General features: G+C 42.4%; 2 protein-coding genes across 2 annotated transcripts; both read left to right on the top strand.

The window, feature by feature from the left end:
- The first annotated feature begins 252 nt into the window (after positions 1-252).
- Positions 253-2,927, top strand: LOC108162164 (elongation factor G, mitochondrial). The gene is made up of 3 exons (XM_017296754.2): positions 253-402; positions 506-2,526; positions 2,593-2,927. The coding sequence occupies exons 1-3, from the start codon at positions 334-336 to the stop codon at positions 2,735-2,737; spliced, it is 2,235 nt and encodes a 744-aa protein (XP_017152243.1). The 5' UTR covers positions 253-333; the 3' UTR covers positions 2,738-2,927.
- A 1,118-nt stretch (positions 2,928-4,045) lies between these two features.
- Positions 4,046-22,623, top strand: LOC108162162. The gene is given in 6 exon segments (XM_017296753.2): positions 4,046-5,325; positions 17,734-17,864; positions 17,943-18,053; positions 19,126-19,290; positions 19,370-19,524; positions 19,596-22,623. Coding segments are annotated over 6 exon segments (3,204 nt in total). The 5' UTR covers positions 4,046-5,122; the 3' UTR covers positions 22,035-22,623.
- The last annotated feature ends 1,142 nt before the right edge of the window (positions 22,624-23,765 follow it).

Here is a 23,765-nt window from a genome sequence, read left to right as displayed (position 1 = left end):
GTCCGGCTTGGCTGAAAACGCAAAGGCAAGTGAAAACAGGAGCCTGCTTGAATACGGTGTAGCTACATTTTCAAGGCGCTTTCCCTGACGTCCTCCTTCATTCACTCTATGCAATTTATTTTAAATTTAGATAAATGTCTAAAATCGAAGTTTTAGAGCATAAAAGCGAGGTCAAAATAAAACATTTGAATTGCGCGCCCTCTATGTCATTGAGCGACACTACGAAATCGTGTTCTTGTTGCTTTGCAACACCGTCAGCTGTTTTGGTTGCTGTTTTGTCTAGCGCGTGTTTTTTACTTAGATTCCGTATTTATTAATTAAAAACTTAGTAAAATGTCTTTGATTACGCGTGCACTGCAGGGTAATCTGACGCGCAAAAATGCACTGCAGACGTTGACTCGGGTAAGGGGCCTTAACACGGTAGAACTTCTCCAGCCCAGTTTGCCGACTGTTATGTAATTTGATTGTTGTAGGAATTCGCTTTAATTAAGTTATTTTCCCCCAGTGCGGCTACAGCTCGCACGCCAAGTTTGCGGAGCACCGGCCCATCGAAAAGATCCGCAATATAGGAATCTCGGCACACATAGACAGCGGGAAGACGACGCTGACGGAGCGAATCCTCTTCTACACCGGTCGCATTGCGGAGATGCACGAGGTGCGAGGCAAGGACAATGTGGGCGCCACCATGGACAGCATGGAGCTGGAGCGACAGCGTGGGATCACCATCCAGTCGGCGGCCACCTACACCATGTGGAAGGACACGAATGTAAATATCATCGACACGCCCGGGCATGTGGACTTTACGGTGGAGGTGGAGCGTGCACTACGTGTGCTTGATGGCGCTGTCCTCGTCCTCTGCGCCGTGGGGGGAGTTCAGAGTCAGACGCTGACAGTCAACAGACAAATGAAGCGCTACAATGTTCCTTGTTTGGCATTCATCAACAAGCTGGATCGCTTGGGATCGAATCCCTATCGCGTGCTCTCTCAAATGCGCTCCAAAATGAACCACAATGCTGCCTTTATCCAACTCCCAATTGGTGTAGAGAGCAACTGCAAGGGCCTGGTGGATTTGGTAAGAGAGCAAGCCATCTACTTTGAAGGGGAAAACGGAATGGACGTTAGGCTGGACGAGATTCCGCAGGATATGCGTGTGGAGAGCCAGGAGAGGCGACAGGAGCTCATTGAGCATCTGTCCAATGCGGATGAGACTTTTGGTGAATTCTTCCTCGAGGAGAAACCCTTTTCGGAAGCCGATCTCAGGGCTGCCCTAAGGAGGACCTGCATCAATCGAACATTTACGCCCGTTCTGGTAGGAACGGCTTTGAAAAACAAGGGCGTTCAACCTCTGCTCGATGCTGTCATCGATTACCTGCCCAATCCCGGAGAAGTGGAGAATCTGGGCTTCATCGAACGGGAGGGCAAGGATCCCGAGAAGATTGTCCTCAATCCAGCACGCGATGGCAAGGATCCATTTGTGGGTCTGGCCTTCAAGCTGGAGGCTGGACGCTTCGGTCAGTTGACGTACCTCCGCTGCTACCAGGGCGTTCTCCGCAAGGGCGACAATATCTTTAATGCCCGCACGAATAAGAAGGTGAGGATTGCCCGCCTCGTGCGTCTGCACTCCAGCCAAATGGAGGACGTCAATGAGGTCTACGCTGGGGATATTTTTGCCCTTTTTGGAGTGGACTGCGCCTCCGGTGATACCTTCACTACGAATCCCAAGAACAATCTGGCCATGGAGTCGATCTTTGTGCCGGAGCCCGTCGTTTCAATGGCCATCAAGCCAAACAACACCAAGGATCGGGATAACTTCTCCAAGGCCATTGCCAGATTCACCAAAGAGGATCCCACCTTCCACTTTTTCTTCGACAATGATGTAAAGGAAACGCTTGTATCGGGAATGGGGGAACTTCACCTGGAAATCTATGCCCAGCGAATGGAGCGGGAATACGGCTGTCCCGTGACGCTTGGCAAGCCAAAGGTGGCCTTCCGCGAGACCCTCGTCGGCCCCTGCGAATTCGATTACTTGCACAAGAAGCAATCTGGAGGATCGGGTCAGTATGCTCGCATCATTGGCGTGATGGAGCCACTGCCGCCAAATCAGAACACGCTCCTGGAGTTCGTTGACGAGACGGTGGGCACCAATGTGCCCAAGCAGTTTGTCCCTGGCGTGGAGAAGGGCTACCGGGAGATGGCCGAACGAGGCATGCTCTCCGGACACAGATTGTCGGGCATTAAGTTCCGCCTGCAGGACGGTGGCCATCACATTGTGGATTCCAGTGAGCTGGCTTTCATGCTGGCCGCCCACGGAGCCATCAAGGAGGTCTTCCAGAATGGCAACTGGCAGATCCTCGAGCCCATTATGATGGTCGAGGTGACGGCACCCGAGGAATTTCAGGGCGCCGTCATGGGTCATCTGAGCAAGCGTCATGGCATCATCACAGGAACCGAAGGAACGGAAGGATGGTTCACGGTCTACGCAGAGGTGCCTCTGAACGACATGTTCGGCTACGCGGGAGAATTGAGGTAAGTGGGAGATCCTTGACCACTTAAGAGTACGAATAAACCTCTCTAATCTATTTCATTCCACAGATCTAGCACCCAAGGAAAAGGAGAGTTTACGATGGAGTACTCCCGATACTCTCCCTGCCTGCCTGATGTCCAGGACCAGATTGTGCGGCAATATCAGGAAACCCAAGGAGCTTCCCAACCTGACAAAAAGAAAAAGAAGAACTAACTCAGAGCTTAGCACTAGTAAAGTCATATTTTTAAGCAGCAAACAACACCATCTCCCCCAAATCGACGTGTCATTAAGCCAGCTCTATCCTTAGTTAAATTTCAATTCAGTTTTTACTGTGATAATCTCTCCATGTACAGTCCTTTTTGTATATTAAAAGTTGACTACAAAATACAAACATATTGTCTCATTGTCGTTTTTCTCCGGATGGTTTATGGGATTAGAAACTGACAAAGATGGTTGTCAAACTATTTTCACACTCACAAATGTTTGTGTGATTATTATTCGAAATCGAGTCTCGGTGGGATCGGTTGATTTAATAAACAAAAATTTTTATACATTTCCACAGTATCATCGGTTAAGTCATTAAGAAATGGTTGCGAGAGACAAAATAGAAAATTAGTGTTCGTATCCGTAGCAGGGACGACTTGGGTATTAGGAGGGATCAGGGATCTATGAATATTTTGGAAGTGGAAAATTCAAGAGTTCAGCGCGCGCCATTCTGTTTTTCTTCCTATGAAAAAGTTTCCTATCACGAAGTGAACCACAAAACTAGTTCCGATACTTTTTATTCAAAGATAAAATCCAAAAGAGATGTCATAGTTTAAGCTAAAAAAAAGCTGAATATGCTTACTTACGTTTTACCATTGAATACCCTAGGGTATTATAAATTTGAGATAATTTTATCATCTGGGGCTCCAATGACGGCATACACTAGTCAGCCATATCAACTTTGCAATCTGTGGAAAAGACATGATTTAAATTGCAAGGCAGCTTGGAAAGCACCATTTGTTACAGTAATTAAAGGAAATAGGGTATACAAATGTCCAAACATAGCTTAAACCGGTTGACCAACAACAATTACGCAGCATTCCGTGCATACTTACGTTTTTTGCTTTCAAACTCAACAATGGAACACAAAAATGAGCACGACACGCTCAAAATCGCATGATGAAAATATACAAGGTAAGGACAACAGACAAAAACAGACAGGGAAATTTTCAAGGGGCCTACGAACCTTACCTCGCCGTGTTTCGTCATCAAGGTATGTTAGGCAAATGGGGTGAATTTTACGTTGCATGCTCTGCATTTTCTGGGCCGTTTTGCCTGTTGTCCATACCCTATTTTCCTCAGCAATTTCCTATGGGGGAAATTTTATAAGCTTCCCGCCATGGTATGTTATGCAAAAGGGGTGCCTTTTACATAGCATTCGTTGCATTTTCTGGGCCGTGTTGCCTGTTGTCTATACCTTCTTTTTCACATAAATTTCCAAGCGGGCGGATTTTAATGAAACGGCCTTGCAGCCCAAAACAAACACAAAAGAAACAAACACAGGCACAAACACAATTCGGAAGTTTTACGACGGGTCGTCGCGCGGATGGTCGCAAGCAGAAAATGCAAACAGAGGCGAAATAAAGGAAAATATATAGTCGAGGAGGGTGGAAAATGCGAAAATACGACGAGACAACAATTATACCTGAACCGTGCAGCAAAACTATAACTTTTAATAGTTTTCCGGATCGACAAAGAGCAGCGGCATCAACCACAACAAGATCTAGCTTGATTAAATTAACCCGGAAAATGCAATCAAGCCAAGGGGAAAGAGAAAGCAACGTAAATCTGCTGGACTATAGGGTATGCGATAAACCAAAGATGTCATGGAAATGGAGCGATTTCTGCTAGGCCCACTGCTTTTCCTGTCTAGTGAAAGGTGTGCGCAGGAAAATTGCTGACAATTCACAAAAACCAAAAAATTCGGGAGGGGAGCGTGCGGGCGGAGTGGAGCGGAGCGGAGGCGTTCATTTCGGGAAAATTCAATACAAAAACGCGGAGAGCAAAAGAAAAACAAAAACTGCAAAAATAACAACAACAAAACAAAGAGTGACAGACAGAGAGCAAAGAAATATCTGTCGAAAGCAAAGAAAGGCAAAAGCAAAAGCAGCTGTGTTTCGTGTACCTGTGCACAGTCCATGTGTGTGCGTGCGTGTTCGCGTTCGTGTGCGAGAGCAGCAGAAGATCAGCAGAAGAGCACCGAAGAATCAACAACAAAAGAGGCGGCGAGAGGTTGTCTCTCCATCTCTGTCCCTCCTTCGAGGACTTCCTCTCTTTTCTTCCGTCGAGGATAGGATCCTCTGCCGACAGCATTATAATGCCTACAACAGCATCCCAACCGAAACGACTACTTCCAGAGGCCGGCTTTTAAGCAACAAATATAAAAGCAACCAACACTAGTCAACATACAATCACACCAAACAACTCCTCGACTACAAAAAAGGGAAAACATATCCGTCAAAACACACACAAAAAAAACCAGGAATAAAATAACTATATCCTAAGTAAACTAGAAAGAAATCCAACTAAATTTTAAGTAAAATCAATTAAAAAATGGATTGGATAATCAATGATGAGATGGGCTTGACGGTCGGCCATGTGGTGGGCTGGGCCGCCGCCTCAGCGATGGTCATTGGCGGCGTTATACCGTATGTACCGCAGTACATAGAGATCAAGAAGACGCAGGATGCGGAGGGCTTCTCATTGTACGTCTGCCTGGCCTTGCTGATAGCGAATTCGCTGAGAATACTATTTTGGTGAGTGAAAATCAAAGAAATCTCTATGGAGATCCTAAGTGCAGGCACAGCATACAGCCCACTTTTATCTGCTTAAGCCTTTCTCCAGTGCAACTAAACTCTCATCTATTTGCACCTATGTATGTAGGTATTCCAAAAGGTTGTATGACTAATCCGCCATATTTTTTAAGCACCCCATATCTGTGCCGTCTTATCTCGGGCGGGGGCAATACAAAACGCTTCGCTTATCGTCTGGAATGCTCTCATGGTTGTTCCATAACTGACATTTTATAACCAGCCCAGACCCCTACCATATCTGGCTGTGTCATGATTTCTGGTCAATTTCATACACCCCATAGATTGTTTCGCGTCCACATTGTCTGAGGGTTTTGGACTCCACTCATTTATCTTTATTGAGTCTGCGATTTGATACATCATTCGAGGGCTATATGCATGTCCCCGCCCCCTCCCCGCATAATACCATATCGATTAGCTCTATTTTTGCTCACTTTTATTACAATTATTTGTCCATTTATCAGTTGAGCTCATGATGATTGGTGGGTAAAATGAATTCGGATGGTGGATTTATTTAGTATGGAAAAGCCTATAATTTGGCTCCATACACATTTCTACTTTCTACTAAAGTCACAATTTATTTATAACCAAATCGAATGACATAAGATATGGCGAATTATGATGTTAATTATTCGCTAATGGAACTTAAAAATTCTACAGAATATGATTAAACCTTCTATAACACTGCAGTATTAGACATTCAATCCGCTTACTTGTATGAAGGAAACATATGAAGAACTTAGTCCAATGAGCCTTAGTGAGTGGTTTCTTTTTGTAAATAGAACTTGCATTATTATCAGATAAAACCTTTATATTACATTTTCTGATCGGTTTTAGCTTCACCCCAACATCTTCTCGCAATGCACAAAATATTTACAATTTCCTATAAAACCGCCAAACGGGAAATACCCCAAACAATGCATATATTTATCTTCTTTAAGAGTTGATTCATCGCTCGGATACACAAAGGCAAGAAATAAATAAATCAAAATTAATAACACAAATTGTTAATTCAATTTGAATGAGTGTGCAAAATAGCATTCCAAATGTCGCAATGCCCCACGACACGAACCAATGAACCAAAAGATGCCTGCCCCATTGAAACCAGTTGAAACCGCCTTTTAGGTGACAGAATTCGTACTTATTAAATTCTGATTGATTATGTTTTTAAAGACACTTCATTTTGTAAATCGCACTCGATTTTACGTTTTTTAAGGCTATCAAGTGATTGCCTTTGACTGCGACTGCGACTGCGACCAGGGTCAACCAGTTTTGCTAAGCTGATTTCTGTTGCTGTTGCTGGTGCTGTTTATCTACCTCCCCCTTGGAAAACCTCATCAATTATGAGTCGTGGTAGTTGTCTAAGGCCTGCTCTGACTACTTCCTCACGTCACTCGCGGCTCAACAATCTATAAATTATTGAAAAGAAAAGTAAAAAATGTATTGTTCAAAAGCAACTGGTGTCCCTCGTCGACGACGACGTCGATTTGTCTGGTGCCTGCCTCTTGTGGCAATCAATAAATTAATTATTTAGCTAGAAAACTGTTGCCCCCGGCAAGTACTTCAAATGAATCAGCTGTTCGACATTCTGCAACGCACCAATGCCACCAAAGGCGCAGCGAACAATGTTGGTTGTAGTAGGTATTATATACATATTTTTACCCTGTAATCGGGTAGGGGGTATGTTCCTTACATGAGACTGTAGGGAACGACGATTGTTTAGGCTCAACCTACCATCTTCTTTGAAATACTAAGATGATCTAGTACATATTACCCCAATTTTTACCAATGTTTCGCAGCCTCTTTATCTGTTTAAATACCTGAAATGTTGTGGTATTCTTAATTATAGGGATATAGAGTAGATATTTGGTAGATTACTATATGTGACTACTGTCTATCTATCTACCAAAAATCATCTGAGAGTACGAAAAAGATAGTGCTCAGAACTCTTGGGTGTTTTCTTGCCTTTAAATTCCCTCCTCACAATTCCAAGTGCAGGGTATCCCATAGTCGGACTACAGCCTACAGTTGCAACGCTTTACTTGTTTTATATATAGAGCGAAACGTTTGTATATATATATACATATATGTTTGTACGTTTATGTAGGATACGTTGAGGGGAGGCGGTGGTTTTTTTTGTCACGCGATTGCATTAGCCGCCCAGAGCGACATGAATTTCTCTGGCGTTCTATGCGGCGGAGGGAGCAGAGTGGGAGCAAAGTTTAGTAACTTTTTTAAAACCCCTCTCTAGAATAATAGTGTAGTGAAAAATAGATATACCCGTTGATTGCACTTGTACTCGCATGAGTATGGGGGAAGTGCTTTCAGCAATTAAGCATTTCCTTCATTTTTCTATTTTTTCTTACCGACTCGAAATAATTATCATTAGTTCCACCCACGCGGACAGACAGATAGATTTCTAACCCTCTGTGCTAAAATTTAACTGGCAGTTTATTGAAAATACAAAACAAAACACGAACCTCAAAGCACTTTAACTATTTTCAACAACAACAAATTGCCTGAATAACTATTCGCCTCGAATGGCAATTGCAATTAATTATTAAATGTGCAAAGAAATATGTATAAATTATAAAGCACATACTATATTATATGTAGATACGAGGCTATTACAGCCGGGCATACAGTGGGGAATACTTACCAACAAAAGATACACTTACAGATCAAGATACAGATAAGAACAAAGTGATTCTCAGAACTTCTCGTAAGCGTATGACACATTCAAAGTCTTGCATATTTAACAATGATTTATTCTACAAAATTTCCATTTTCTGATTTCATGTGTATTTGTGGTTGATATTTATTGTAGTAGCAACAACCATATGTTTCGACCAACAATAACTCGTTGGAATATAGTATTTCAACGGGTGGATAGATGAGCTCATTGCCTGAAAACTTATAAACACTTATTCATAATTTTGAGTGCTGGAAAATAGTGAGCGAATATGTTTTTCCGGCAAACGCTTCAGACGATAAGGTTCGGAGAACGGAAGGGTATGTAGTCTCAAGTGGTAACTGAAGATAACTCTGCTCTTAACTGTGTTTGAGTTATTCACAAAAAAAAAGTTACGTGTTGTATCAATGGGTAGAATTAGTGTTGAGAATGGCATCATAAGAATACCTTGTTTTCTGTTCTTCTTACCATTTATATCTTTCTATCAAGAACATACAGCCATAGTGTTGGTACATTTATCTACCAATTAGCTTTTATTCATTATATTCTAGCTTCTTACCACAAAAATCTATCCACCTTTCATCACATAACCCAAATACCCAGAATTTTCAAAGAAATTAATCACAAAACTACGCAAAAGTAGGCGTTGTTTCTGGTTTCTGACCCATTCATATTGTGTATACACTCGAATATACTATATTGCTCATATAAATATTTTCCCACAGGCGGAATCAGATTTCCAAAAAGGTTCCCAAAAAACGTATGACTCAATCGCTTTGGATCGGGCGGTCCAGTCCGGTCCGGTCAGTGGGCCGTGACAGAAACACTACGAAAAACGGAATAATAATTTACACATACGAATATGCAATATATATAGTTCGGATATAGACATACATATGTATATCTGTTTGGGTTGTCAGTCATTTCTATATTTGTAACTTTTCATTCCAACAATTGCTCAAATATTTACACAATTTGTCGGCAGTTCAAGGGACAGGGAGAGGAATAGGGAGGCACTTTGACTGCCACTTAACACTTAACAAATTATCCACAAAAATTAAGGCCCTCACACCCGTTGACTGTAATTAAAACTGTACGACTACTCGTTAAGTTTGCAATACATATATGTACCATTTTCTATATATTACGCTTAAATTGTTACAAAACTTTGTGCCAGGCATATTAAGTATTTTCGTATTTTGCCAACTTTCCATTTTACAACTTCATTTTGAGTCGTGAGGGGAAAAAGTGAAGGGTTAGGGCGAGAGAGAACTTTTGGGCTGAGGCCGTGCCGGTGGTTCATTGAACCTAATATTTTCAGGCTCACAAAAAGTTGAAGCAATCATCCGTAGGAAACGTAATAGCCTGGTGGAAACCCGGGCTTAACTAATGGGATTCTTGAGTCTTCAAGTTTTACGGGAAGTGCTGTTGTTCTTACAAGTTATAATTATCAAAGTTTCGCTTTGATTTATGAAATATGAAATGCATCTGTGTTGGGAAGTCTTTTTGAATTCTGTAGATGAAATTAATGGATTCTTATAGAGCCAACGATGGCAAGCTACTAAAGGAAGACTTTAGCTATAAGTGAATCTATACTAAAACATTTAAGAAACTTTTATAAAATACGAACCAATTCGAAAAGGAACTCGAATGAATTTCGATTGAATTTTTGCTCTCATGTGATATAAATTTCAAATTTGGCTTCCGCATTCGTCTCTTAAAAGACTCTGTCTTTCGAGCATGCCTTTCCCTCAGTTTCATTTAAAATGATTCATTCTCTCAAATATTGAATGCATTCTATAAATTGCCGAAAAACGATATGCACTGCGTGTACTGCAACTTTTAAGAGTTTACGAATATTTACCCCAAGCATTGCACAACACAACACACTTTGGCAAACACTTCTCAACACTCAAGTTCTTATCAAATCTGTAAAATATTTCGTAAAAGAAACACATGATGTTTGTTAATTATTTTGAAACGGATGGAGTATTGCTTCTGATGTATTTCCTCTTAAGATAAGTCCTGTACCTCTATAGCACCACATCTACTGTGGGTATTGTAGGGTGTATTGTGTACTGCCATTGTCCATGTCAGTGTAATGACACTTCTCCATGCAATCTAGTTGCTGATATCACTCCTCATTCTCATTCCACTTTATGATGTTTGTGTTCGTGGAAGAGCTTGTTCTTATCGGCCGTAAAGTTCCCTATAGAACAATTGAGGGACTGTGGATGGATGTCTGAGGGGAAAGATAACTCACAAGTCGCGCCATCAGTATCGCTTAGTCTGTGTCTACTCCAAAGTCAATTAATTTATTTGCGTAAAAACTTATCAAATCATACGTAATACAGCTATATGCCTGCAAATATAATAGAGTTTTAATAGAGCCCATATGATATGATTGAATATCTTTGAATGTCTCATGAATTTCGTTGCGTTTTGGTTCCAATCTTATCTGAAATTCCCTGATTTCATTCACAATTATTTATATCAGTTCTGCCCCACTTTCATTCTGGATTTATTTATTATTAAAATGTACACTTAGCGGAACGACATTTCCAAAAGCTGGCAACTTTGTTTGTCGTTCTTTTTGGCTGAAGGTCAAGGCTGATGTGGTGGGTGGGTGGGTGTTAGAGTATGAGAGAGAGGCTTATTCCAATTAAGTTTTTCTCTCCAAAATTTTTCTGACCAACAGACCGACCGACCTTGTGTGTACGGCCCATAAATGTTTACGGTTTTTGGTCTCTCTCTGATGATGATGTTGTTTGTTATTGTTGTTGCTTATTTTCGCATCGCATGTAAATTAGCCTTTTAGAAATTTTCGGAACCGGTTCCAGATGATAATGATGATGACGGGGGGTTCTTTCTGGTTTTCGCTGTTTTATTTATTATATTTTTTCTTTTTTTCGATTTGCTTATAAACGACATTGCACTTGACTTTGTCGATGAAGCGGTTTGAATGTTGTTCGAATGCTTGCAAAATAAATTAATGTACAAGTTTAAGATTTATGCAGTGAAAGATTTATACACTAAGGTTTAGATTTTGAATAGGCAAGATACAATGTATTATTTACAGTTGATGATACTCTGCCACAAACTGTTATACTGGTATCTTTACGCGTCTGCTACAAACAAATGTTTGAAAAAAATAATAACAATAACATCCGATTGTTAGAAAATTAAATAAATGGAGACAGACATGCAGACATATTGAAAAAATAACCCCGATCGAGTTATATGAACAAAGGTTCCAACCATCCAACCATCAAAATCAATGAATTTCCTCTGTGTCCTAAACACTGATACGACATAGACGTAGATGATTAAAGCAAACTCTCACTCTGAGATGAAATTTAATATTCCGTTGGTTTACGCCTTACGCCGCCGCACACAAAGATGATAATCTCTCAGTCCATTCCCGGGCACTACTTTGTGGGACAAAAATCTATTCTAATTGAGAAATTGAAATCTTTGTCTGTTGGCTTCGTGCAAACATTTGCGTCAGCCAACGTCTACGAACACATTTCGCATGCAAAGAAGCCACATGCCACATGGAAACATGGAAGAGGGGCCAACCACAGTGATTGTCCATTCACCATTCCACCTTCAGACCACGGGCCCCAGACCTGGCCGTAAACACTGCGCCCCCAGTGTCGATGGATGTCCAACCGATGGATTGACGGCATTTTCTGTGCACTGCGCTGTTTAGACTTTTCGATTAGTTGGGTTTCGTAGTTTTTCTGTTTCTGTTTCTTGTTTTATGCGATGGCTAGCAAATTACAAATCTGTTGAGACCTTAAAATCGTTAAAAACAAAGCCAAGTAATCGCTGAAGATCAACGCCACAACGTGACCTTAAGAGGGACCGAAAGGGGTCCCCAAAGGGACCTGGTTTTGGTTTGGCATTAAAATTCAATTAGAGCAATGTCTCGGCCATAAGGAACCCCACAAAAACGGCAGATTAAAATTGCGGAGTGTGTTTTGCCGCCGCTCTCTCGATTTTAATTTTGTGGCTGTCCTTTCCACACCCCTGACACAATTTTAGGGGATTGTCCCACTCAGCACGAAACATGGCGTGAAGGCAGGTTTCCCTTACTGCTTTTCCACTGCTTTTCCTTTTTAATTACGAAAACATCTTCAAAGAAGAAAGAGAGAGGAGAGTACAGCGAGGAGTGGGAGATAAGAGTGTTCCCCGAACTGACCTCCAACGATCGCCGCACCCTGGCTATCGCGCTATCAGTCGGGTGGCACTCGCATTAAAAGCAACAAAAAATACTTTGGCCTCCAATGAAAGGCGATTGAGATAATGCCAATCGGCTTAAGGCACAGAACGAGAGCTGCCGCAAGTAATACTCGCGTCGAATGGCTGCTCAAAAAACTATGTAATTTCGATGATAACCCCCAAGGGTCACACATCAGTCACTCGTGCAACCAGAGCCAAACGGAAACTGATAATTGGCTCAATTAAATAGAGAGTTTAGATGAGCTCATAATACGTATAGTATGGGGAGAAAATGGAAATGTACATATATACATATTCTATATCTTTAAACATTTCACATTCAAATAATTTCAACAGTTCTTTTCACATACGAGTATGTATATGCTCGTAAAGTATTATGTATGACTGTTTGTTTGCTTTTAAATATGTTAGTTGTTATACAAGCTAATAAATGACTTTACAGCCTATAAAATGCTTAGACAAAATCAGTTATACTAAGCAATATATTTTGGACAACGAGAACGCTTCAAACCAGATAACAAACAGGGATTTTCCATCAGTGAAACCCCTGCTTTCTTTCGCCTCAAGTTTGTTTAGCAGTATTATGATTTCTTGGTATAACAGTTACAAATTAATGTGCTTGTTTGCAAAGTATAACAGAAGATACAAAAGTATAAGCCACATATTTTTATTACAGAACAGAACGTCTTGATTATCGCCATCTAAAACACTGTATTTTTTAACTCAACTTTAATCGTAAATATCCTTCAAAAATCTTCCACAAACTCCAACAATTCATGGAACCATCAAATATTGGCACTTGAGGCTTGGGGGCTTCTGTGCACAGCTTGTCCCTCACCTCAATCCCCACAGCTGATTGCTTTTTACCCCAAAAACAACTTGACTTTGAAAAGCGTTCAATCTCCAAACAATTCGTCCAAAGTAAGAAAAACTCTCAATAAAAAGTTGAAAACGCATTATCACGCTTCAGACCCCCGCGTAGTATAACGGCTGTGCACGCCACAACGGCATTGGCCCACAATGTACATATGTACATATGTATTTCGGCAAGCCTTTAAACGGAGAGGCATGACTTGGCAGGGCCTTTGATAAGCATGGGAGGAATGGAATCAAGTGAATACCCAAAGTTGCAGCTACTTTGTATGGCATTGCGGTAGGTCTAAGCTAGGCGAAACGAAACGAAACGGAAATTCAAATCAGGAAACGACCAACTGTATCTTGCTGAACTCTTGCCGAATTCTATCTTCCATCTGCATGGGCATAAATATTCCGATATAGCTTCGTTTATATCTGGCACCGAGTTGGTAATGAATTTCCTGCTCATATGCAAATCACATTGTATCGTCTGCCCTTCTGCGAGTATATTTCTGCCATATATATATTTGGCCCCCTCTTAATTTTCTTCTTTTTGCTACTCTTTTATATGACTTGCTCTCTGTTTGCTCTCTCCCGCTATCGCTTCTGGCTTTTGGGGTCTCTTTTCTGGAGGCGTACATTGAAGTGTCTCAGCACACGCTCGCACACTTCATGGTGTTGGTGTTGGTGTTGTTGCCACGCCACGCATTCATAGGGGGGGTCGTAGCACATCTATGTATTGTTTGCTTTTTGGTTGTGGTTTTTATGGGCTTAGCGCCACATGTGGGTGTGTGGGTGTGTGGGTGGATGCCGGTCTTGTCGTATTAATTTTCATTGAGCAAATCAAATGATGAAATAAAATGTTGATTTTATTATTTTTGCTGAGGTGGCTCTTTTTGGGGAGTGTTTTGTATAACAGAATCTATTTTGATAAATGAATACAAATTGTGAATATATAACTGATTGTAAGACAATTTCGTACTTGTATAGTTTTGATTATAATTTAGATAAATGTAAATAAATCTTGAATTTATGACTTGAGTTTTTTTAGTCTTGCCTAACAGTTTTTAATTTCTCTTTTGATATAATTATAAACTATGATCACATATCTGTTTTTAAAGTTGGAAATATGCTTCTGTGTAACAGTTTTTATAACTGTGATAATATTACTTTAGTGTCAGCTTCGTATCACAGTTAATTTGCCTTGATTAAGCGATAAGATTACGATTTATTACAGATAATGTAGATTATACTTATGTATGTATAGGTATGATTATCAATGCATAAAATTTTAGATTACTCAGTATAACATTATAACGGATTTTGTATGACATTCTCTTGTTTTCTTGAGCAGAACGAATATGTTTCGTATTCTGCAAAAAGTTGCTGTATAACGAATTCCCCTTTATTTGTATAACAGTTTTATTATCGATTGAAAGTGTGCCCACAACTCTGCTTCTTACAGCACAACAGTTAGCTAATTTATGCAAAATCCGTGCTAAAACTTAACACAGTTTCGATTCACAGTTCATTGGCGATTGTCAGCCCCATCTGTGCTCCAGTTCGGCATCGTTTTATCCTTAGGAAGGTCATTCGAGCGGCTTAGCGACAGCGAAACAACTAAATCCATCAGATCGACCCAGTTTATGGGGGGGAGGGGGAAAGCTGGCCGCCCCACAATCAACATCGGCACAGCAGTCCGTCTATTTATTCATCCATTCAGACTCTGGCGCCTCAATGGGCAATGGGAAATTATGCTATGGTTTTTTTTCCCCTTTATGCCGGTTACTTACAGCCGGCACGGCACGGCAGCTCATCAGGCGACTTGTTTACACAATTCTCATGCGAGGAGAGGACCACACAAAAGTAGACACAAAAGTGTTCCGACTAGTTCCGAAATAAGCGGAACATACACGAGTACGCGGCTTGAGTGCAGGACTTATCGTACGAGCACTTGAGCGAATGAAACAACGTTGAGGAGGACTTGTGTCCATGGCAAGAGTGCGCCTTGGCGGCAGTTAAAATCCAAATGAATTTGTGTTGAGCGCAAATTTGTTAACCTTGGGTGTAACACATGGCATAAACATAAACACACACACCCACTCTCCTAACCCTGGAAATGGCATACAGCACACATGTTTTAACCAAGAGAAACCTCTACCTCTGCAGTCTATACACTCTACCCTACAGACCGGACCCCACAGCGCTCAGACAAAAGCCACACACTTGGTTAAACATTGCGTTAAAGGCGACACAAAATTTTAATTATGTCTACAGAGAGACCAAACAGTAGCAGGAGGAGAAGGGGAGGTACTGACCCGGAAAGAATAGAGCCAACAAATTTGTACAACAGTTAACAAATTGGTAGTGTAGTGCCCAGAGCCCAGAGCCACCTAATTCTATCAATAAAACTTTCATCAAGCTTAAGTGACATTTTTCGGAAAAGCCTGCCACTTTTCTATTTAGTTAAATCGTTGCTGCTATTTGAACAAATTGCCATTGAAAATGAGCCTGAATGCCAGGTGGGGGAAGAGGGGGAAACGAGTAGGCAGGTGGGAAATTGTTGTTTGCATTATGGTGTCTCGCGGGGCTCGTGCACGTATACAATTTTATCGATTTTGTACGACATATTTTACACGTTGAAGCGTGCAAAATGTTAAGCGTGTTGGGGAGGGGAAAGCAGGGGCGGGTGCAGTGCAGTGCAGAGGGTCGGGTCGGGTCGGGGTCGGTCGTGGACGGTGTGTTTTTGCCAATTTAAAAGGCAAAAGCCAAACTTGTCCCCTTCATGGAGAGTCGAGAGTGCAGAACGGAGGGTGGGCTTAAAGCAGGGAGCTGGAGCTGGAGCTGGAGCTAAAGTCAAGTGCCGACCGACTAGTACAAATTTAAATGTTTGCATAGGGAATGTTAACATTGCAGCAAATTACAGTTATTATACAAACACAACGGAATACGTACTTTCGCATGGTGGAGAAAAAAAGAAAGTATGCGGGGAAGTACACAATTATGCAAAGAATTTGTGAGTTTTTTGTTAAATGTTATGTTGTACTTCAGAGCCAGAGACCTCTGTAGCCTTGTTCGAAGGAAAGCTCTTTGATAGCACAATTTTGTAATATTATAATAGTTTACCAGCTGTTATACGTGCAATATTAACACTTTTATCTTAGTAGATTAATTAGAAGCCCACCTTTGCATCATTCATGCTGTGGAGTGCGTCTTCAGCATGTTGTTTGGCTTCTGACTGGATTCTAAAGGCTGAGAATACCCGGAATACCCCATAAACCTTACTCAGAACATAGATAGCTATACATACTAAATGGCCCTAATCTGCTGTAATACATTCATCTGTAGCCATGCTTTTATGCTTATTCAATTGTACAACCAATTTAATCATTTTGCATGTCATTTAAACACATTTTGTGATGTTGATGATGATTCAGCTGTAGCGTCATGGAATGTGAATGGCAATGGTTGGATGGATGGGAGTGCCTCTGGCTTTGGCTTTGGCTTTCGCTATGGCTGTGGCTGCGGCTACGGCACAACTTGTAATTCAATTTCCCTGCCAAAGGCGTAAACATGCCATTTCCCCCCATGCCCCATGCCCAATGGAATGGATGGCTGTCCGTCTGCTTCATTTGCTTTCGCTATCTGGCAATCGGAAGTAACGCGGAAATGTATGCTATCTGCTGAATGCGATTGCCAGTGACAGTGACAGTGACAGTGACAGCTGTGGCTGCTTTCAGTATAGCACAATATATAACCCCCACACACAAGTCCAACAAATTGTCGCATTTGCTTTTAATAACTATTCTCTGAGGTCATTCACGGACCTCTATCCAAATAACATCCAAACAAATCCCAACAAATCTGTAGGCTTCCACGCGGACTACACTGTTTGTGGTATGTGTTTGTTCGGCTTTTGTTTGGTCCTTTGCCAAATGCTCAACACGTTCTGCGTTGCCGATTGGGTGGCTCTCTGCTGTCGGAGCTCTGGACCCTTTTTTACGGCCACTTGGCATCTGTCAGATTTATGACAGACTCGCTTGACACAACGGCCTTTGAAATGCCCCCACTCTGCTGAGTTAAATATACACTTTAATGTTCTCTTAGGTCCCATAATCGATTTTGTTCATGAGTAGATTATGTTGCTCTGGTTTCAGGGTACATCAATCACTTGTTGGTGGTGGTGGGACCCACCTAAAGCACCTGTCAATTAGTAATTAACATGAACATACACTATGCAGCATAGTTTGGGCATGACAGAGTCTAGTAAATGCTTTTTGAATTTCGAGGAGAGTCCAACAACAAGAAAAACCCTTATCTGCTAGACTCTAGTCGGGCAGCAAAGTGCCACGTCATGCACACAACATGTATTTTGTTTTTTGATTCTTGTGAATTCTTTTATGTAAACCTGGAAGCTGGAGAATCTGGCAGTTTTGCTCCGCTTATGAATGTTGGCGAACAAAGTCTTGTGTAACCTGAACTCCCGGCAAATCATACCTTGAGTGCAATCAACGTCAATTTTAAAACCATACCATATTAACCTTTGGCATTTTATTTTACAGGTTCTCCAGCCGCTACGAGCTTCCATTGCTGGTGCAGAGCGTTGTCATGAATGTCACCATGTTCCTAATGATCCATCTGTGCGTGAAGGTGAAGCGAGTCGGTGCCAATAACCGGGAGCATGCACTGCGAGGTGGGTCCCACAGAGTCCATAGATGGAAAACCATGGAAGCGATAACTATCTTCCCTTTTTGCTTTCTTTGCTTTGCAGGTGATGAACTGCATTTGCCCAAAGTGATGACAGATGCGGATGCGAGTGTCAGCGCATCCACCAGTGCGGCTGGCGGCCTCAAGCGAGCCCGTTCCAGGCATTATTTGAACGGTGAGTCAATTGCAGCAGCGCTTCCAAAGAGCTGCCAATTGAAAAGTTTTCACACAATTGACGGGCAAATTTCCGGCCGTCTTCAATGCTGGTGTCACGCTTGGGGGGCACAAAGCACTGTCAGGCAGAGCTACGTTGGAAAGGCCATTAAGGAAGAAACTGCAGAGAAGCCCAACCTTGTTTCTATTTTTATCATAATTTATCTTTATGAACCTTTACTTTACGTTTTCTCTCCGTCATTACTCGTGATTCGTATCTGTAAATAGAAAATAAGACCAAGAAAACTGGGTTAAAAGAAGGAGAACTGGAGGTCTGGGGAGTAGGTTGATCAATGGACAACCCACCCACACATACATACATATAACATACATACATACAGCCATACATCTATAGACACGAGCTAATTATATTGGCACGCCTTGGGCTTCTCTTCTTTGTTGAACGTTCCTTCTGTTGTACGCTATCGTAAATTGTGGCGCCTAAAAGCAGGAAAAAGATAATGAAAATTGATTTCCAACTGGAATGGCTACTCGCTCTACCCTTCGCTCAGCGCAGCGCAGCTGGCCATCGTCTGACATTGAGCGATTTATAGAGCATTAAACTGGTTGGGTCATGACCTTTTCCATATAAAATCAATCTGTATAAAAGTACAAAAAATGTAACAAGTTGGGTTTTTTTGTTCTATAGAGCAAAAGGGTTGTTTTTTGGTATTTCGGTATAGTTAAGTGTGGTATAACAGTTACTATAAGAGCAGTTAAAAAACATTTCAAAGGTTTCTTAAAGTCTTACAACATATTCTGACCCTTAGTCACGTAGAATTTGTATGCGTAAGTCAGTTTGTATAACAGATTTGAAAAGTATAACAGTTTTTGAAATGAAGTTAATCATCTCTCATTTTTGGTCTGTAGAAATGTGTAACAGTAGATAACTTTAATAGGGATACAATAGTTTGTATAACAGTACTATGAGAGTTCCTATAACAAATTTCCTATAAATTCTTTGAAATTCTTAGAAATGCTCTTAAATAAATGTATAAAAGTTATGTATAACACCTTTAAATGTTCAATTGCAGATTTAGACCTGAAATTCTTTTGGAACTGGACAGACTTTCAATCGTATCTGGACTTTATGCTGTTCGTGTGGGCCCTGGGCGCCGTCATTACATTTGTAATGCTCTCCGTTCACTGGTTCATGGAGTCCATGGGCTTTGTGGCCGTCTTTACAGAGGCCATGCTGGGTAAGTCCATCGACCAGCCAGTCGACACACAATCGTTGTGCTGATTTGTTCTGTTTGTTCTGTTGATTTCTCTGTGCAGGAGCGCCGCAATTTCTGCGCAACTTTAAGAATAAATCAACATATGGAATGAGCATACACATGGTGATCATGTGGACGCTCGGTGATATGTTTAAGACTGGTTATTTTATTGTTAGGAAAGCACCATCGCAATTCTGGATCTGTGGCATGCTGCAGGTAAATATTAATCGAACTGCTTCCATCTACAATATAAAGGATTTGTCATTTCGTTTGTCATTTCCTTGCAGGTCAGCTTGGATATAGCCATATTGTCACAGGTCTGGTTTTATCGCAAGAATTCCAAGCCGCGCGACTTGCGGCGCGGCGATTAGCAGTTTGCCCCCGAAGAACAACCACAGCACCACGACCTGCACATATCCCATTCCGAGGAGCATCAGCTCTCCTTGCCCGTCACCCATAGTAGCAGCGGGGACGATCACCTACTCACCGCCCGTGCCGATGACGAGCATTTCAAGGTGCTCGACTTTGGCCAGTGCCACGATAATCGTGCCTTCCAATACAACAACAACAACAAGCTGCTGCCACGACCCGGCGGCAGTGGCAAGAGCAAGGACGACAGCAGCATAGCCGCCGCACTGGAGGTGGTAATCGTTCATTCAACGACCAATGCCGGCAAGGATGTCCGGGTGATTGGCGGCCACGAGCCGAGTCTGCACAGTAGCTGTTGTCGTCACGGCCATGCGGCCAGGAAGCGTCACAATGCCACACAGACGACCGCCAACGCCGCCGCCACCACCAGCACAGCGCAGGAGGGGCAGCTGGATGGCAGCTGCTGTTGTGTCATCACCACGCATCATCACCACTGCCACTGCAGAAGCCATCGTCGGCATCAGCACAACAGCCATCGTAGTCATCATTGTCAGCCACATCATTCGCATCATCATCATCATCACGGCCATCGCCATTGCAATCACAATCATAATCACAATCACAATGATTTTGGAGGCGGCGGGACAAAGAGACGAGCACTGCTACGTCAGCAACGACACCGTCATCATCAGAAGCAGCAGCAGAATAATCCGATTCATCGACAGTCCGCCAAGCAGAGTCCGCGCTTAGAGAACCAATCCAAGCTTCCAGTCAATAACAAGTCTTCCCTGGACTCGAGCGATGAGGTGATGCATCATCAGGCCATTGCCATTGAGATCGATGCCGCAACCATGACCGAAGGCGACGAGGATGAGGAGGAGAACAACAGCAGCACCGCCACCTCCAACTTCCCCTATAAGGTAGCCAGCGAGGGTGTCATTCCCATTATAATGGCTCCCCTTCGAGAGCAGACGCGCCACCGTCGTCGAGGGTCTCTGAACTCCAATACCACCATTGATACCGATGAGCTCTCCCACGATGAAGATGATGTCGAGGATGACGGCGACGATGATGATGATGATGATGATGTAAGGATAGGTCAAGAGCATCTGCCTGAAGATGAGGCACAGTTGCAGCCACCGATAAACACGGCCAGCTCCAGCAGCACCACCCGAGCGGCTCCTGCATCGGCGCCCGCACGCAACGAGTGTGTGCGGATCAAGAGGAAACGTTTCATGCCCGAAGCTGGCCAGGATTGCTGCAGCAGCTGCTCCAGCTGCAGTTGTGATCGCGGGCAGTCGAGTTCCTGCAGCAGTCTTGATGAGGATATCAATGCCCACGAGATGACGGTCGCCGTGGAGTGCCATCAGTGCAACCAGCAGGCAGGAGTAAGCAGGCGAAGCAGCTTCTGCTCTTGCCACACCACAAGCTGCTGCTGCGGCTCCTGTTCCCAGGAGGAGGCGGTCTATGCGGGCGATGACGACGATGACGACGACGACGATGATGAGACCACAGGCCAGAGGGAGAGCTTCTGCACGGCTGCCGATCACACCATTATGAGCACACCCACACAGGATGGAGAGGAGCCACACAGCAGTACCCTCACGCCACTGAGCACGCAGAGATCCTCCCTTCTAGATCTGGCAGAGCACACGATGCGCAGTGATGGCGCACCCGGTACGCAGACAGATGCGGATGCCTCCTCGCTCAGCCAGTCGGCCGAATACTTCTCGCTCTCCTCCAATGCGGGTCCACTGCAAAGTCTATCAAAGGATACCGACAAGAAGGAGCAGCAGCATTCCCCAGAGCCACAGCTCCAGACACCGCCACCGCCGCCAGGGTGCAAGCACTCGAGAAAGCATAGTCGAGGTCATCAGAAACGCAGCTCCTCGCCGCTGGACAGCCAGTTATGACGAAGTGTCTCGCTGGTCGCTTGGCCAGCCATCGATGTGAATGCGTTACTGCAGCAGACCATACGCAAGTCCGCCGTGCTGCAGGAGACGCCTGTACGAAGGAAGCCGCCCAAAGCCACAGCCCATGGCACCACCACTGTCCAGGGAAAGCCACTAGCGGGAGCCCCAGGCAGCAATGACAGCTCCACAGCCACGCTGACGCCCAGCATCATTACGATCCAGGCCAAGTATTCCGGACCGGGACCAGGATCTGGAGCGGGATCGGGATCTGGACTGGTGAATGCTTTGACCAGCATTTGTGGCAGCAATGGGTGCAGCACTACCACCTACACCACCATTTCGGCGGGTGGTGGCTCCTCAAAACGCAAGTACTCGCCAGTGCCGGCCACAGATGCCTTCCAGTGCGATGCACTGCAGCGGAGCTCGACCGAGATCATCTTATAACTCATACATACCTCTAAACTCCCCTGTTAACTAACTCTTATACAGTACAGTACCGCTGTATAACAGTTTTTGGCGTCAGGGGCATGGCAAATCATTTACTAGGGATTCATGTGCAAAGAAACCAATTTCGTGGATATATTCGTTCCCAAAAGCTGTTCAATTTGTTGTTATTCGGGGGTGCCCAAATTAAATTTACAATTAAATTAATTCATAAACAAAATGCAATGTACATTTCTTTTGTGTTAGATACATCGGAAAAACTGTTTTAGCCTAGACATAAACTATAGTTTCTATGTGAATTTAATAGGTTTCAGCTGGTGGGGAAGGAAGGGACCAACAAGCCAACAAGATATCCAACATTTTCGCAGGAGAAATATCCAACATATCCACTCATTGACCGACTTCCGGGCCTTGCCATACCTTCTTCCCCCAGCTCGGGCCTCTCGTACCGTACCTTGTTTAAATCATCATTTAATAGTTAATTCATTTAATAGCCTCGTAAGATTGTATGATTTCTAGAATTTGTATAAGCTAAAATCAACCTTTAATCTCGATATTATAGGTACATTAAAGAACATTAGTTTTATAATTTCCTAGCAGAATTTATTACAATTTATCTTAGTTAAGATCCTGAAACGAAAATAAAACGAAACAACACCAAAAACACACACAAAATTATAATTTGTTTTTTTATTTGATTATTTTTAATTCGATTTAGAGCAATTATATATCCGATTAGCCTATCAGCCTATGCCCTTTAGCACCTTACTATATAAAGTTTATAGAGTGTTATATGCTATTCTATTAATAGAGAAGAGACGACGTAACGCAGCCAAAAATCTTCCTTGCAATATTGAGATTCCGTTGAAAACGTAAAACACAATTTAAATATGAAAATCAAATTTATTTCTAAGCCTCATTAAACTGTATTCAAAGTGCTTGAGAATATTTAAGAAATATTTAAAAAATAAATTAAATAATTATAGCCATTAAGGCGATGAAAATTTGTTGATTAGTGCGTAGCAGCCATTTTTGATTGTTTGATTGCCTAGTGTGTACGTGTACGTATGATAATCAGTGTATGTTGCAGCAGCGCAGTATTTTATTCTTTGTGGAGCAAAATATCCATCAATTTCCACTCCACTCCAATTGTAACGAATTACTTATTAAAGATGAAAAAGATGAACAAAAATGGTAACAGAAATACTCATAATCAATAATGAAAACTGTTATAAGATGCATTTCAATACTATAATCTTTTTTCATAACTGAAAACAAAATTTTACATATACATATGTAGTACACATATAAATATTACACAGATATACATATATAAACATACATATTCCTAAGTCAAATCCATGAAAAGCAATAAAATGCATACAAAAAATTGAATTTCGATAATAATCATCACTACTTGTTTATAACTAAAATGCGTCATGCGCTGAAGAATTTACTTTATTGGTGTAATAGACATTTCTCAGACAAAATAAACTTGAATTATATGATAAAAAAAAAAAAACCTTTTGGCTACTATACTTGCTCATGAGATCATGGGGTTTCTCTCATGGGATCTCTCGAGGATAAAGTGCGTTCTGGCCACTCTCATTCCACTATTCCTCCACAATCCTCTTTCTACACATCATCATACTCATCCTCCTCATGCTCCTACCCTTTCCCCTCATACTCTTTCTCCTTCTAGCATTCCATCAACTTCTTTCAGCCGCTCAC

The sequence above is a fragment of the Drosophila miranda genome, chromosome 4, assembly GCF_003369915.1.
Source record: "Drosophila miranda strain MSH22 chromosome 4, D.miranda_PacBio2.1, whole genome shotgun sequence".
NCBI classification, from domain to species: domain Eukaryota; kingdom Metazoa; phylum Arthropoda; class Insecta; order Diptera; family Drosophilidae; genus Drosophila; species Drosophila miranda.
The sequence above is the reverse complement of the archived record's forward strand: the minus strand, read 5'-3'. Positions and strand labels throughout refer to the sequence as shown.

Excerpts from the sequence above, each read along its gene's own strand:
- LOC108162164 (XM_017296754.2), top strand. The coding sequence starts at position 334 with ATGTCTTTGATTACGCGTGCACTGCAGGGTAATCTGACGCGCAAAAAT. Across the intron at positions 403-505 it reads CACTGCAGACGTTGACTCGG|TGCGGCTACAGCTCGCACGC; the intron begins GTAAGGGGCCTT and ends ATTTTCCCCCAG. Across the intron at positions 2,527-2,592 it reads GGCTACGCGGGAGAATTGAG|ATCTAGCACCCAAGGAAAAG; the intron begins GTAAGTGGGAGA and ends TTCATTCCACAG.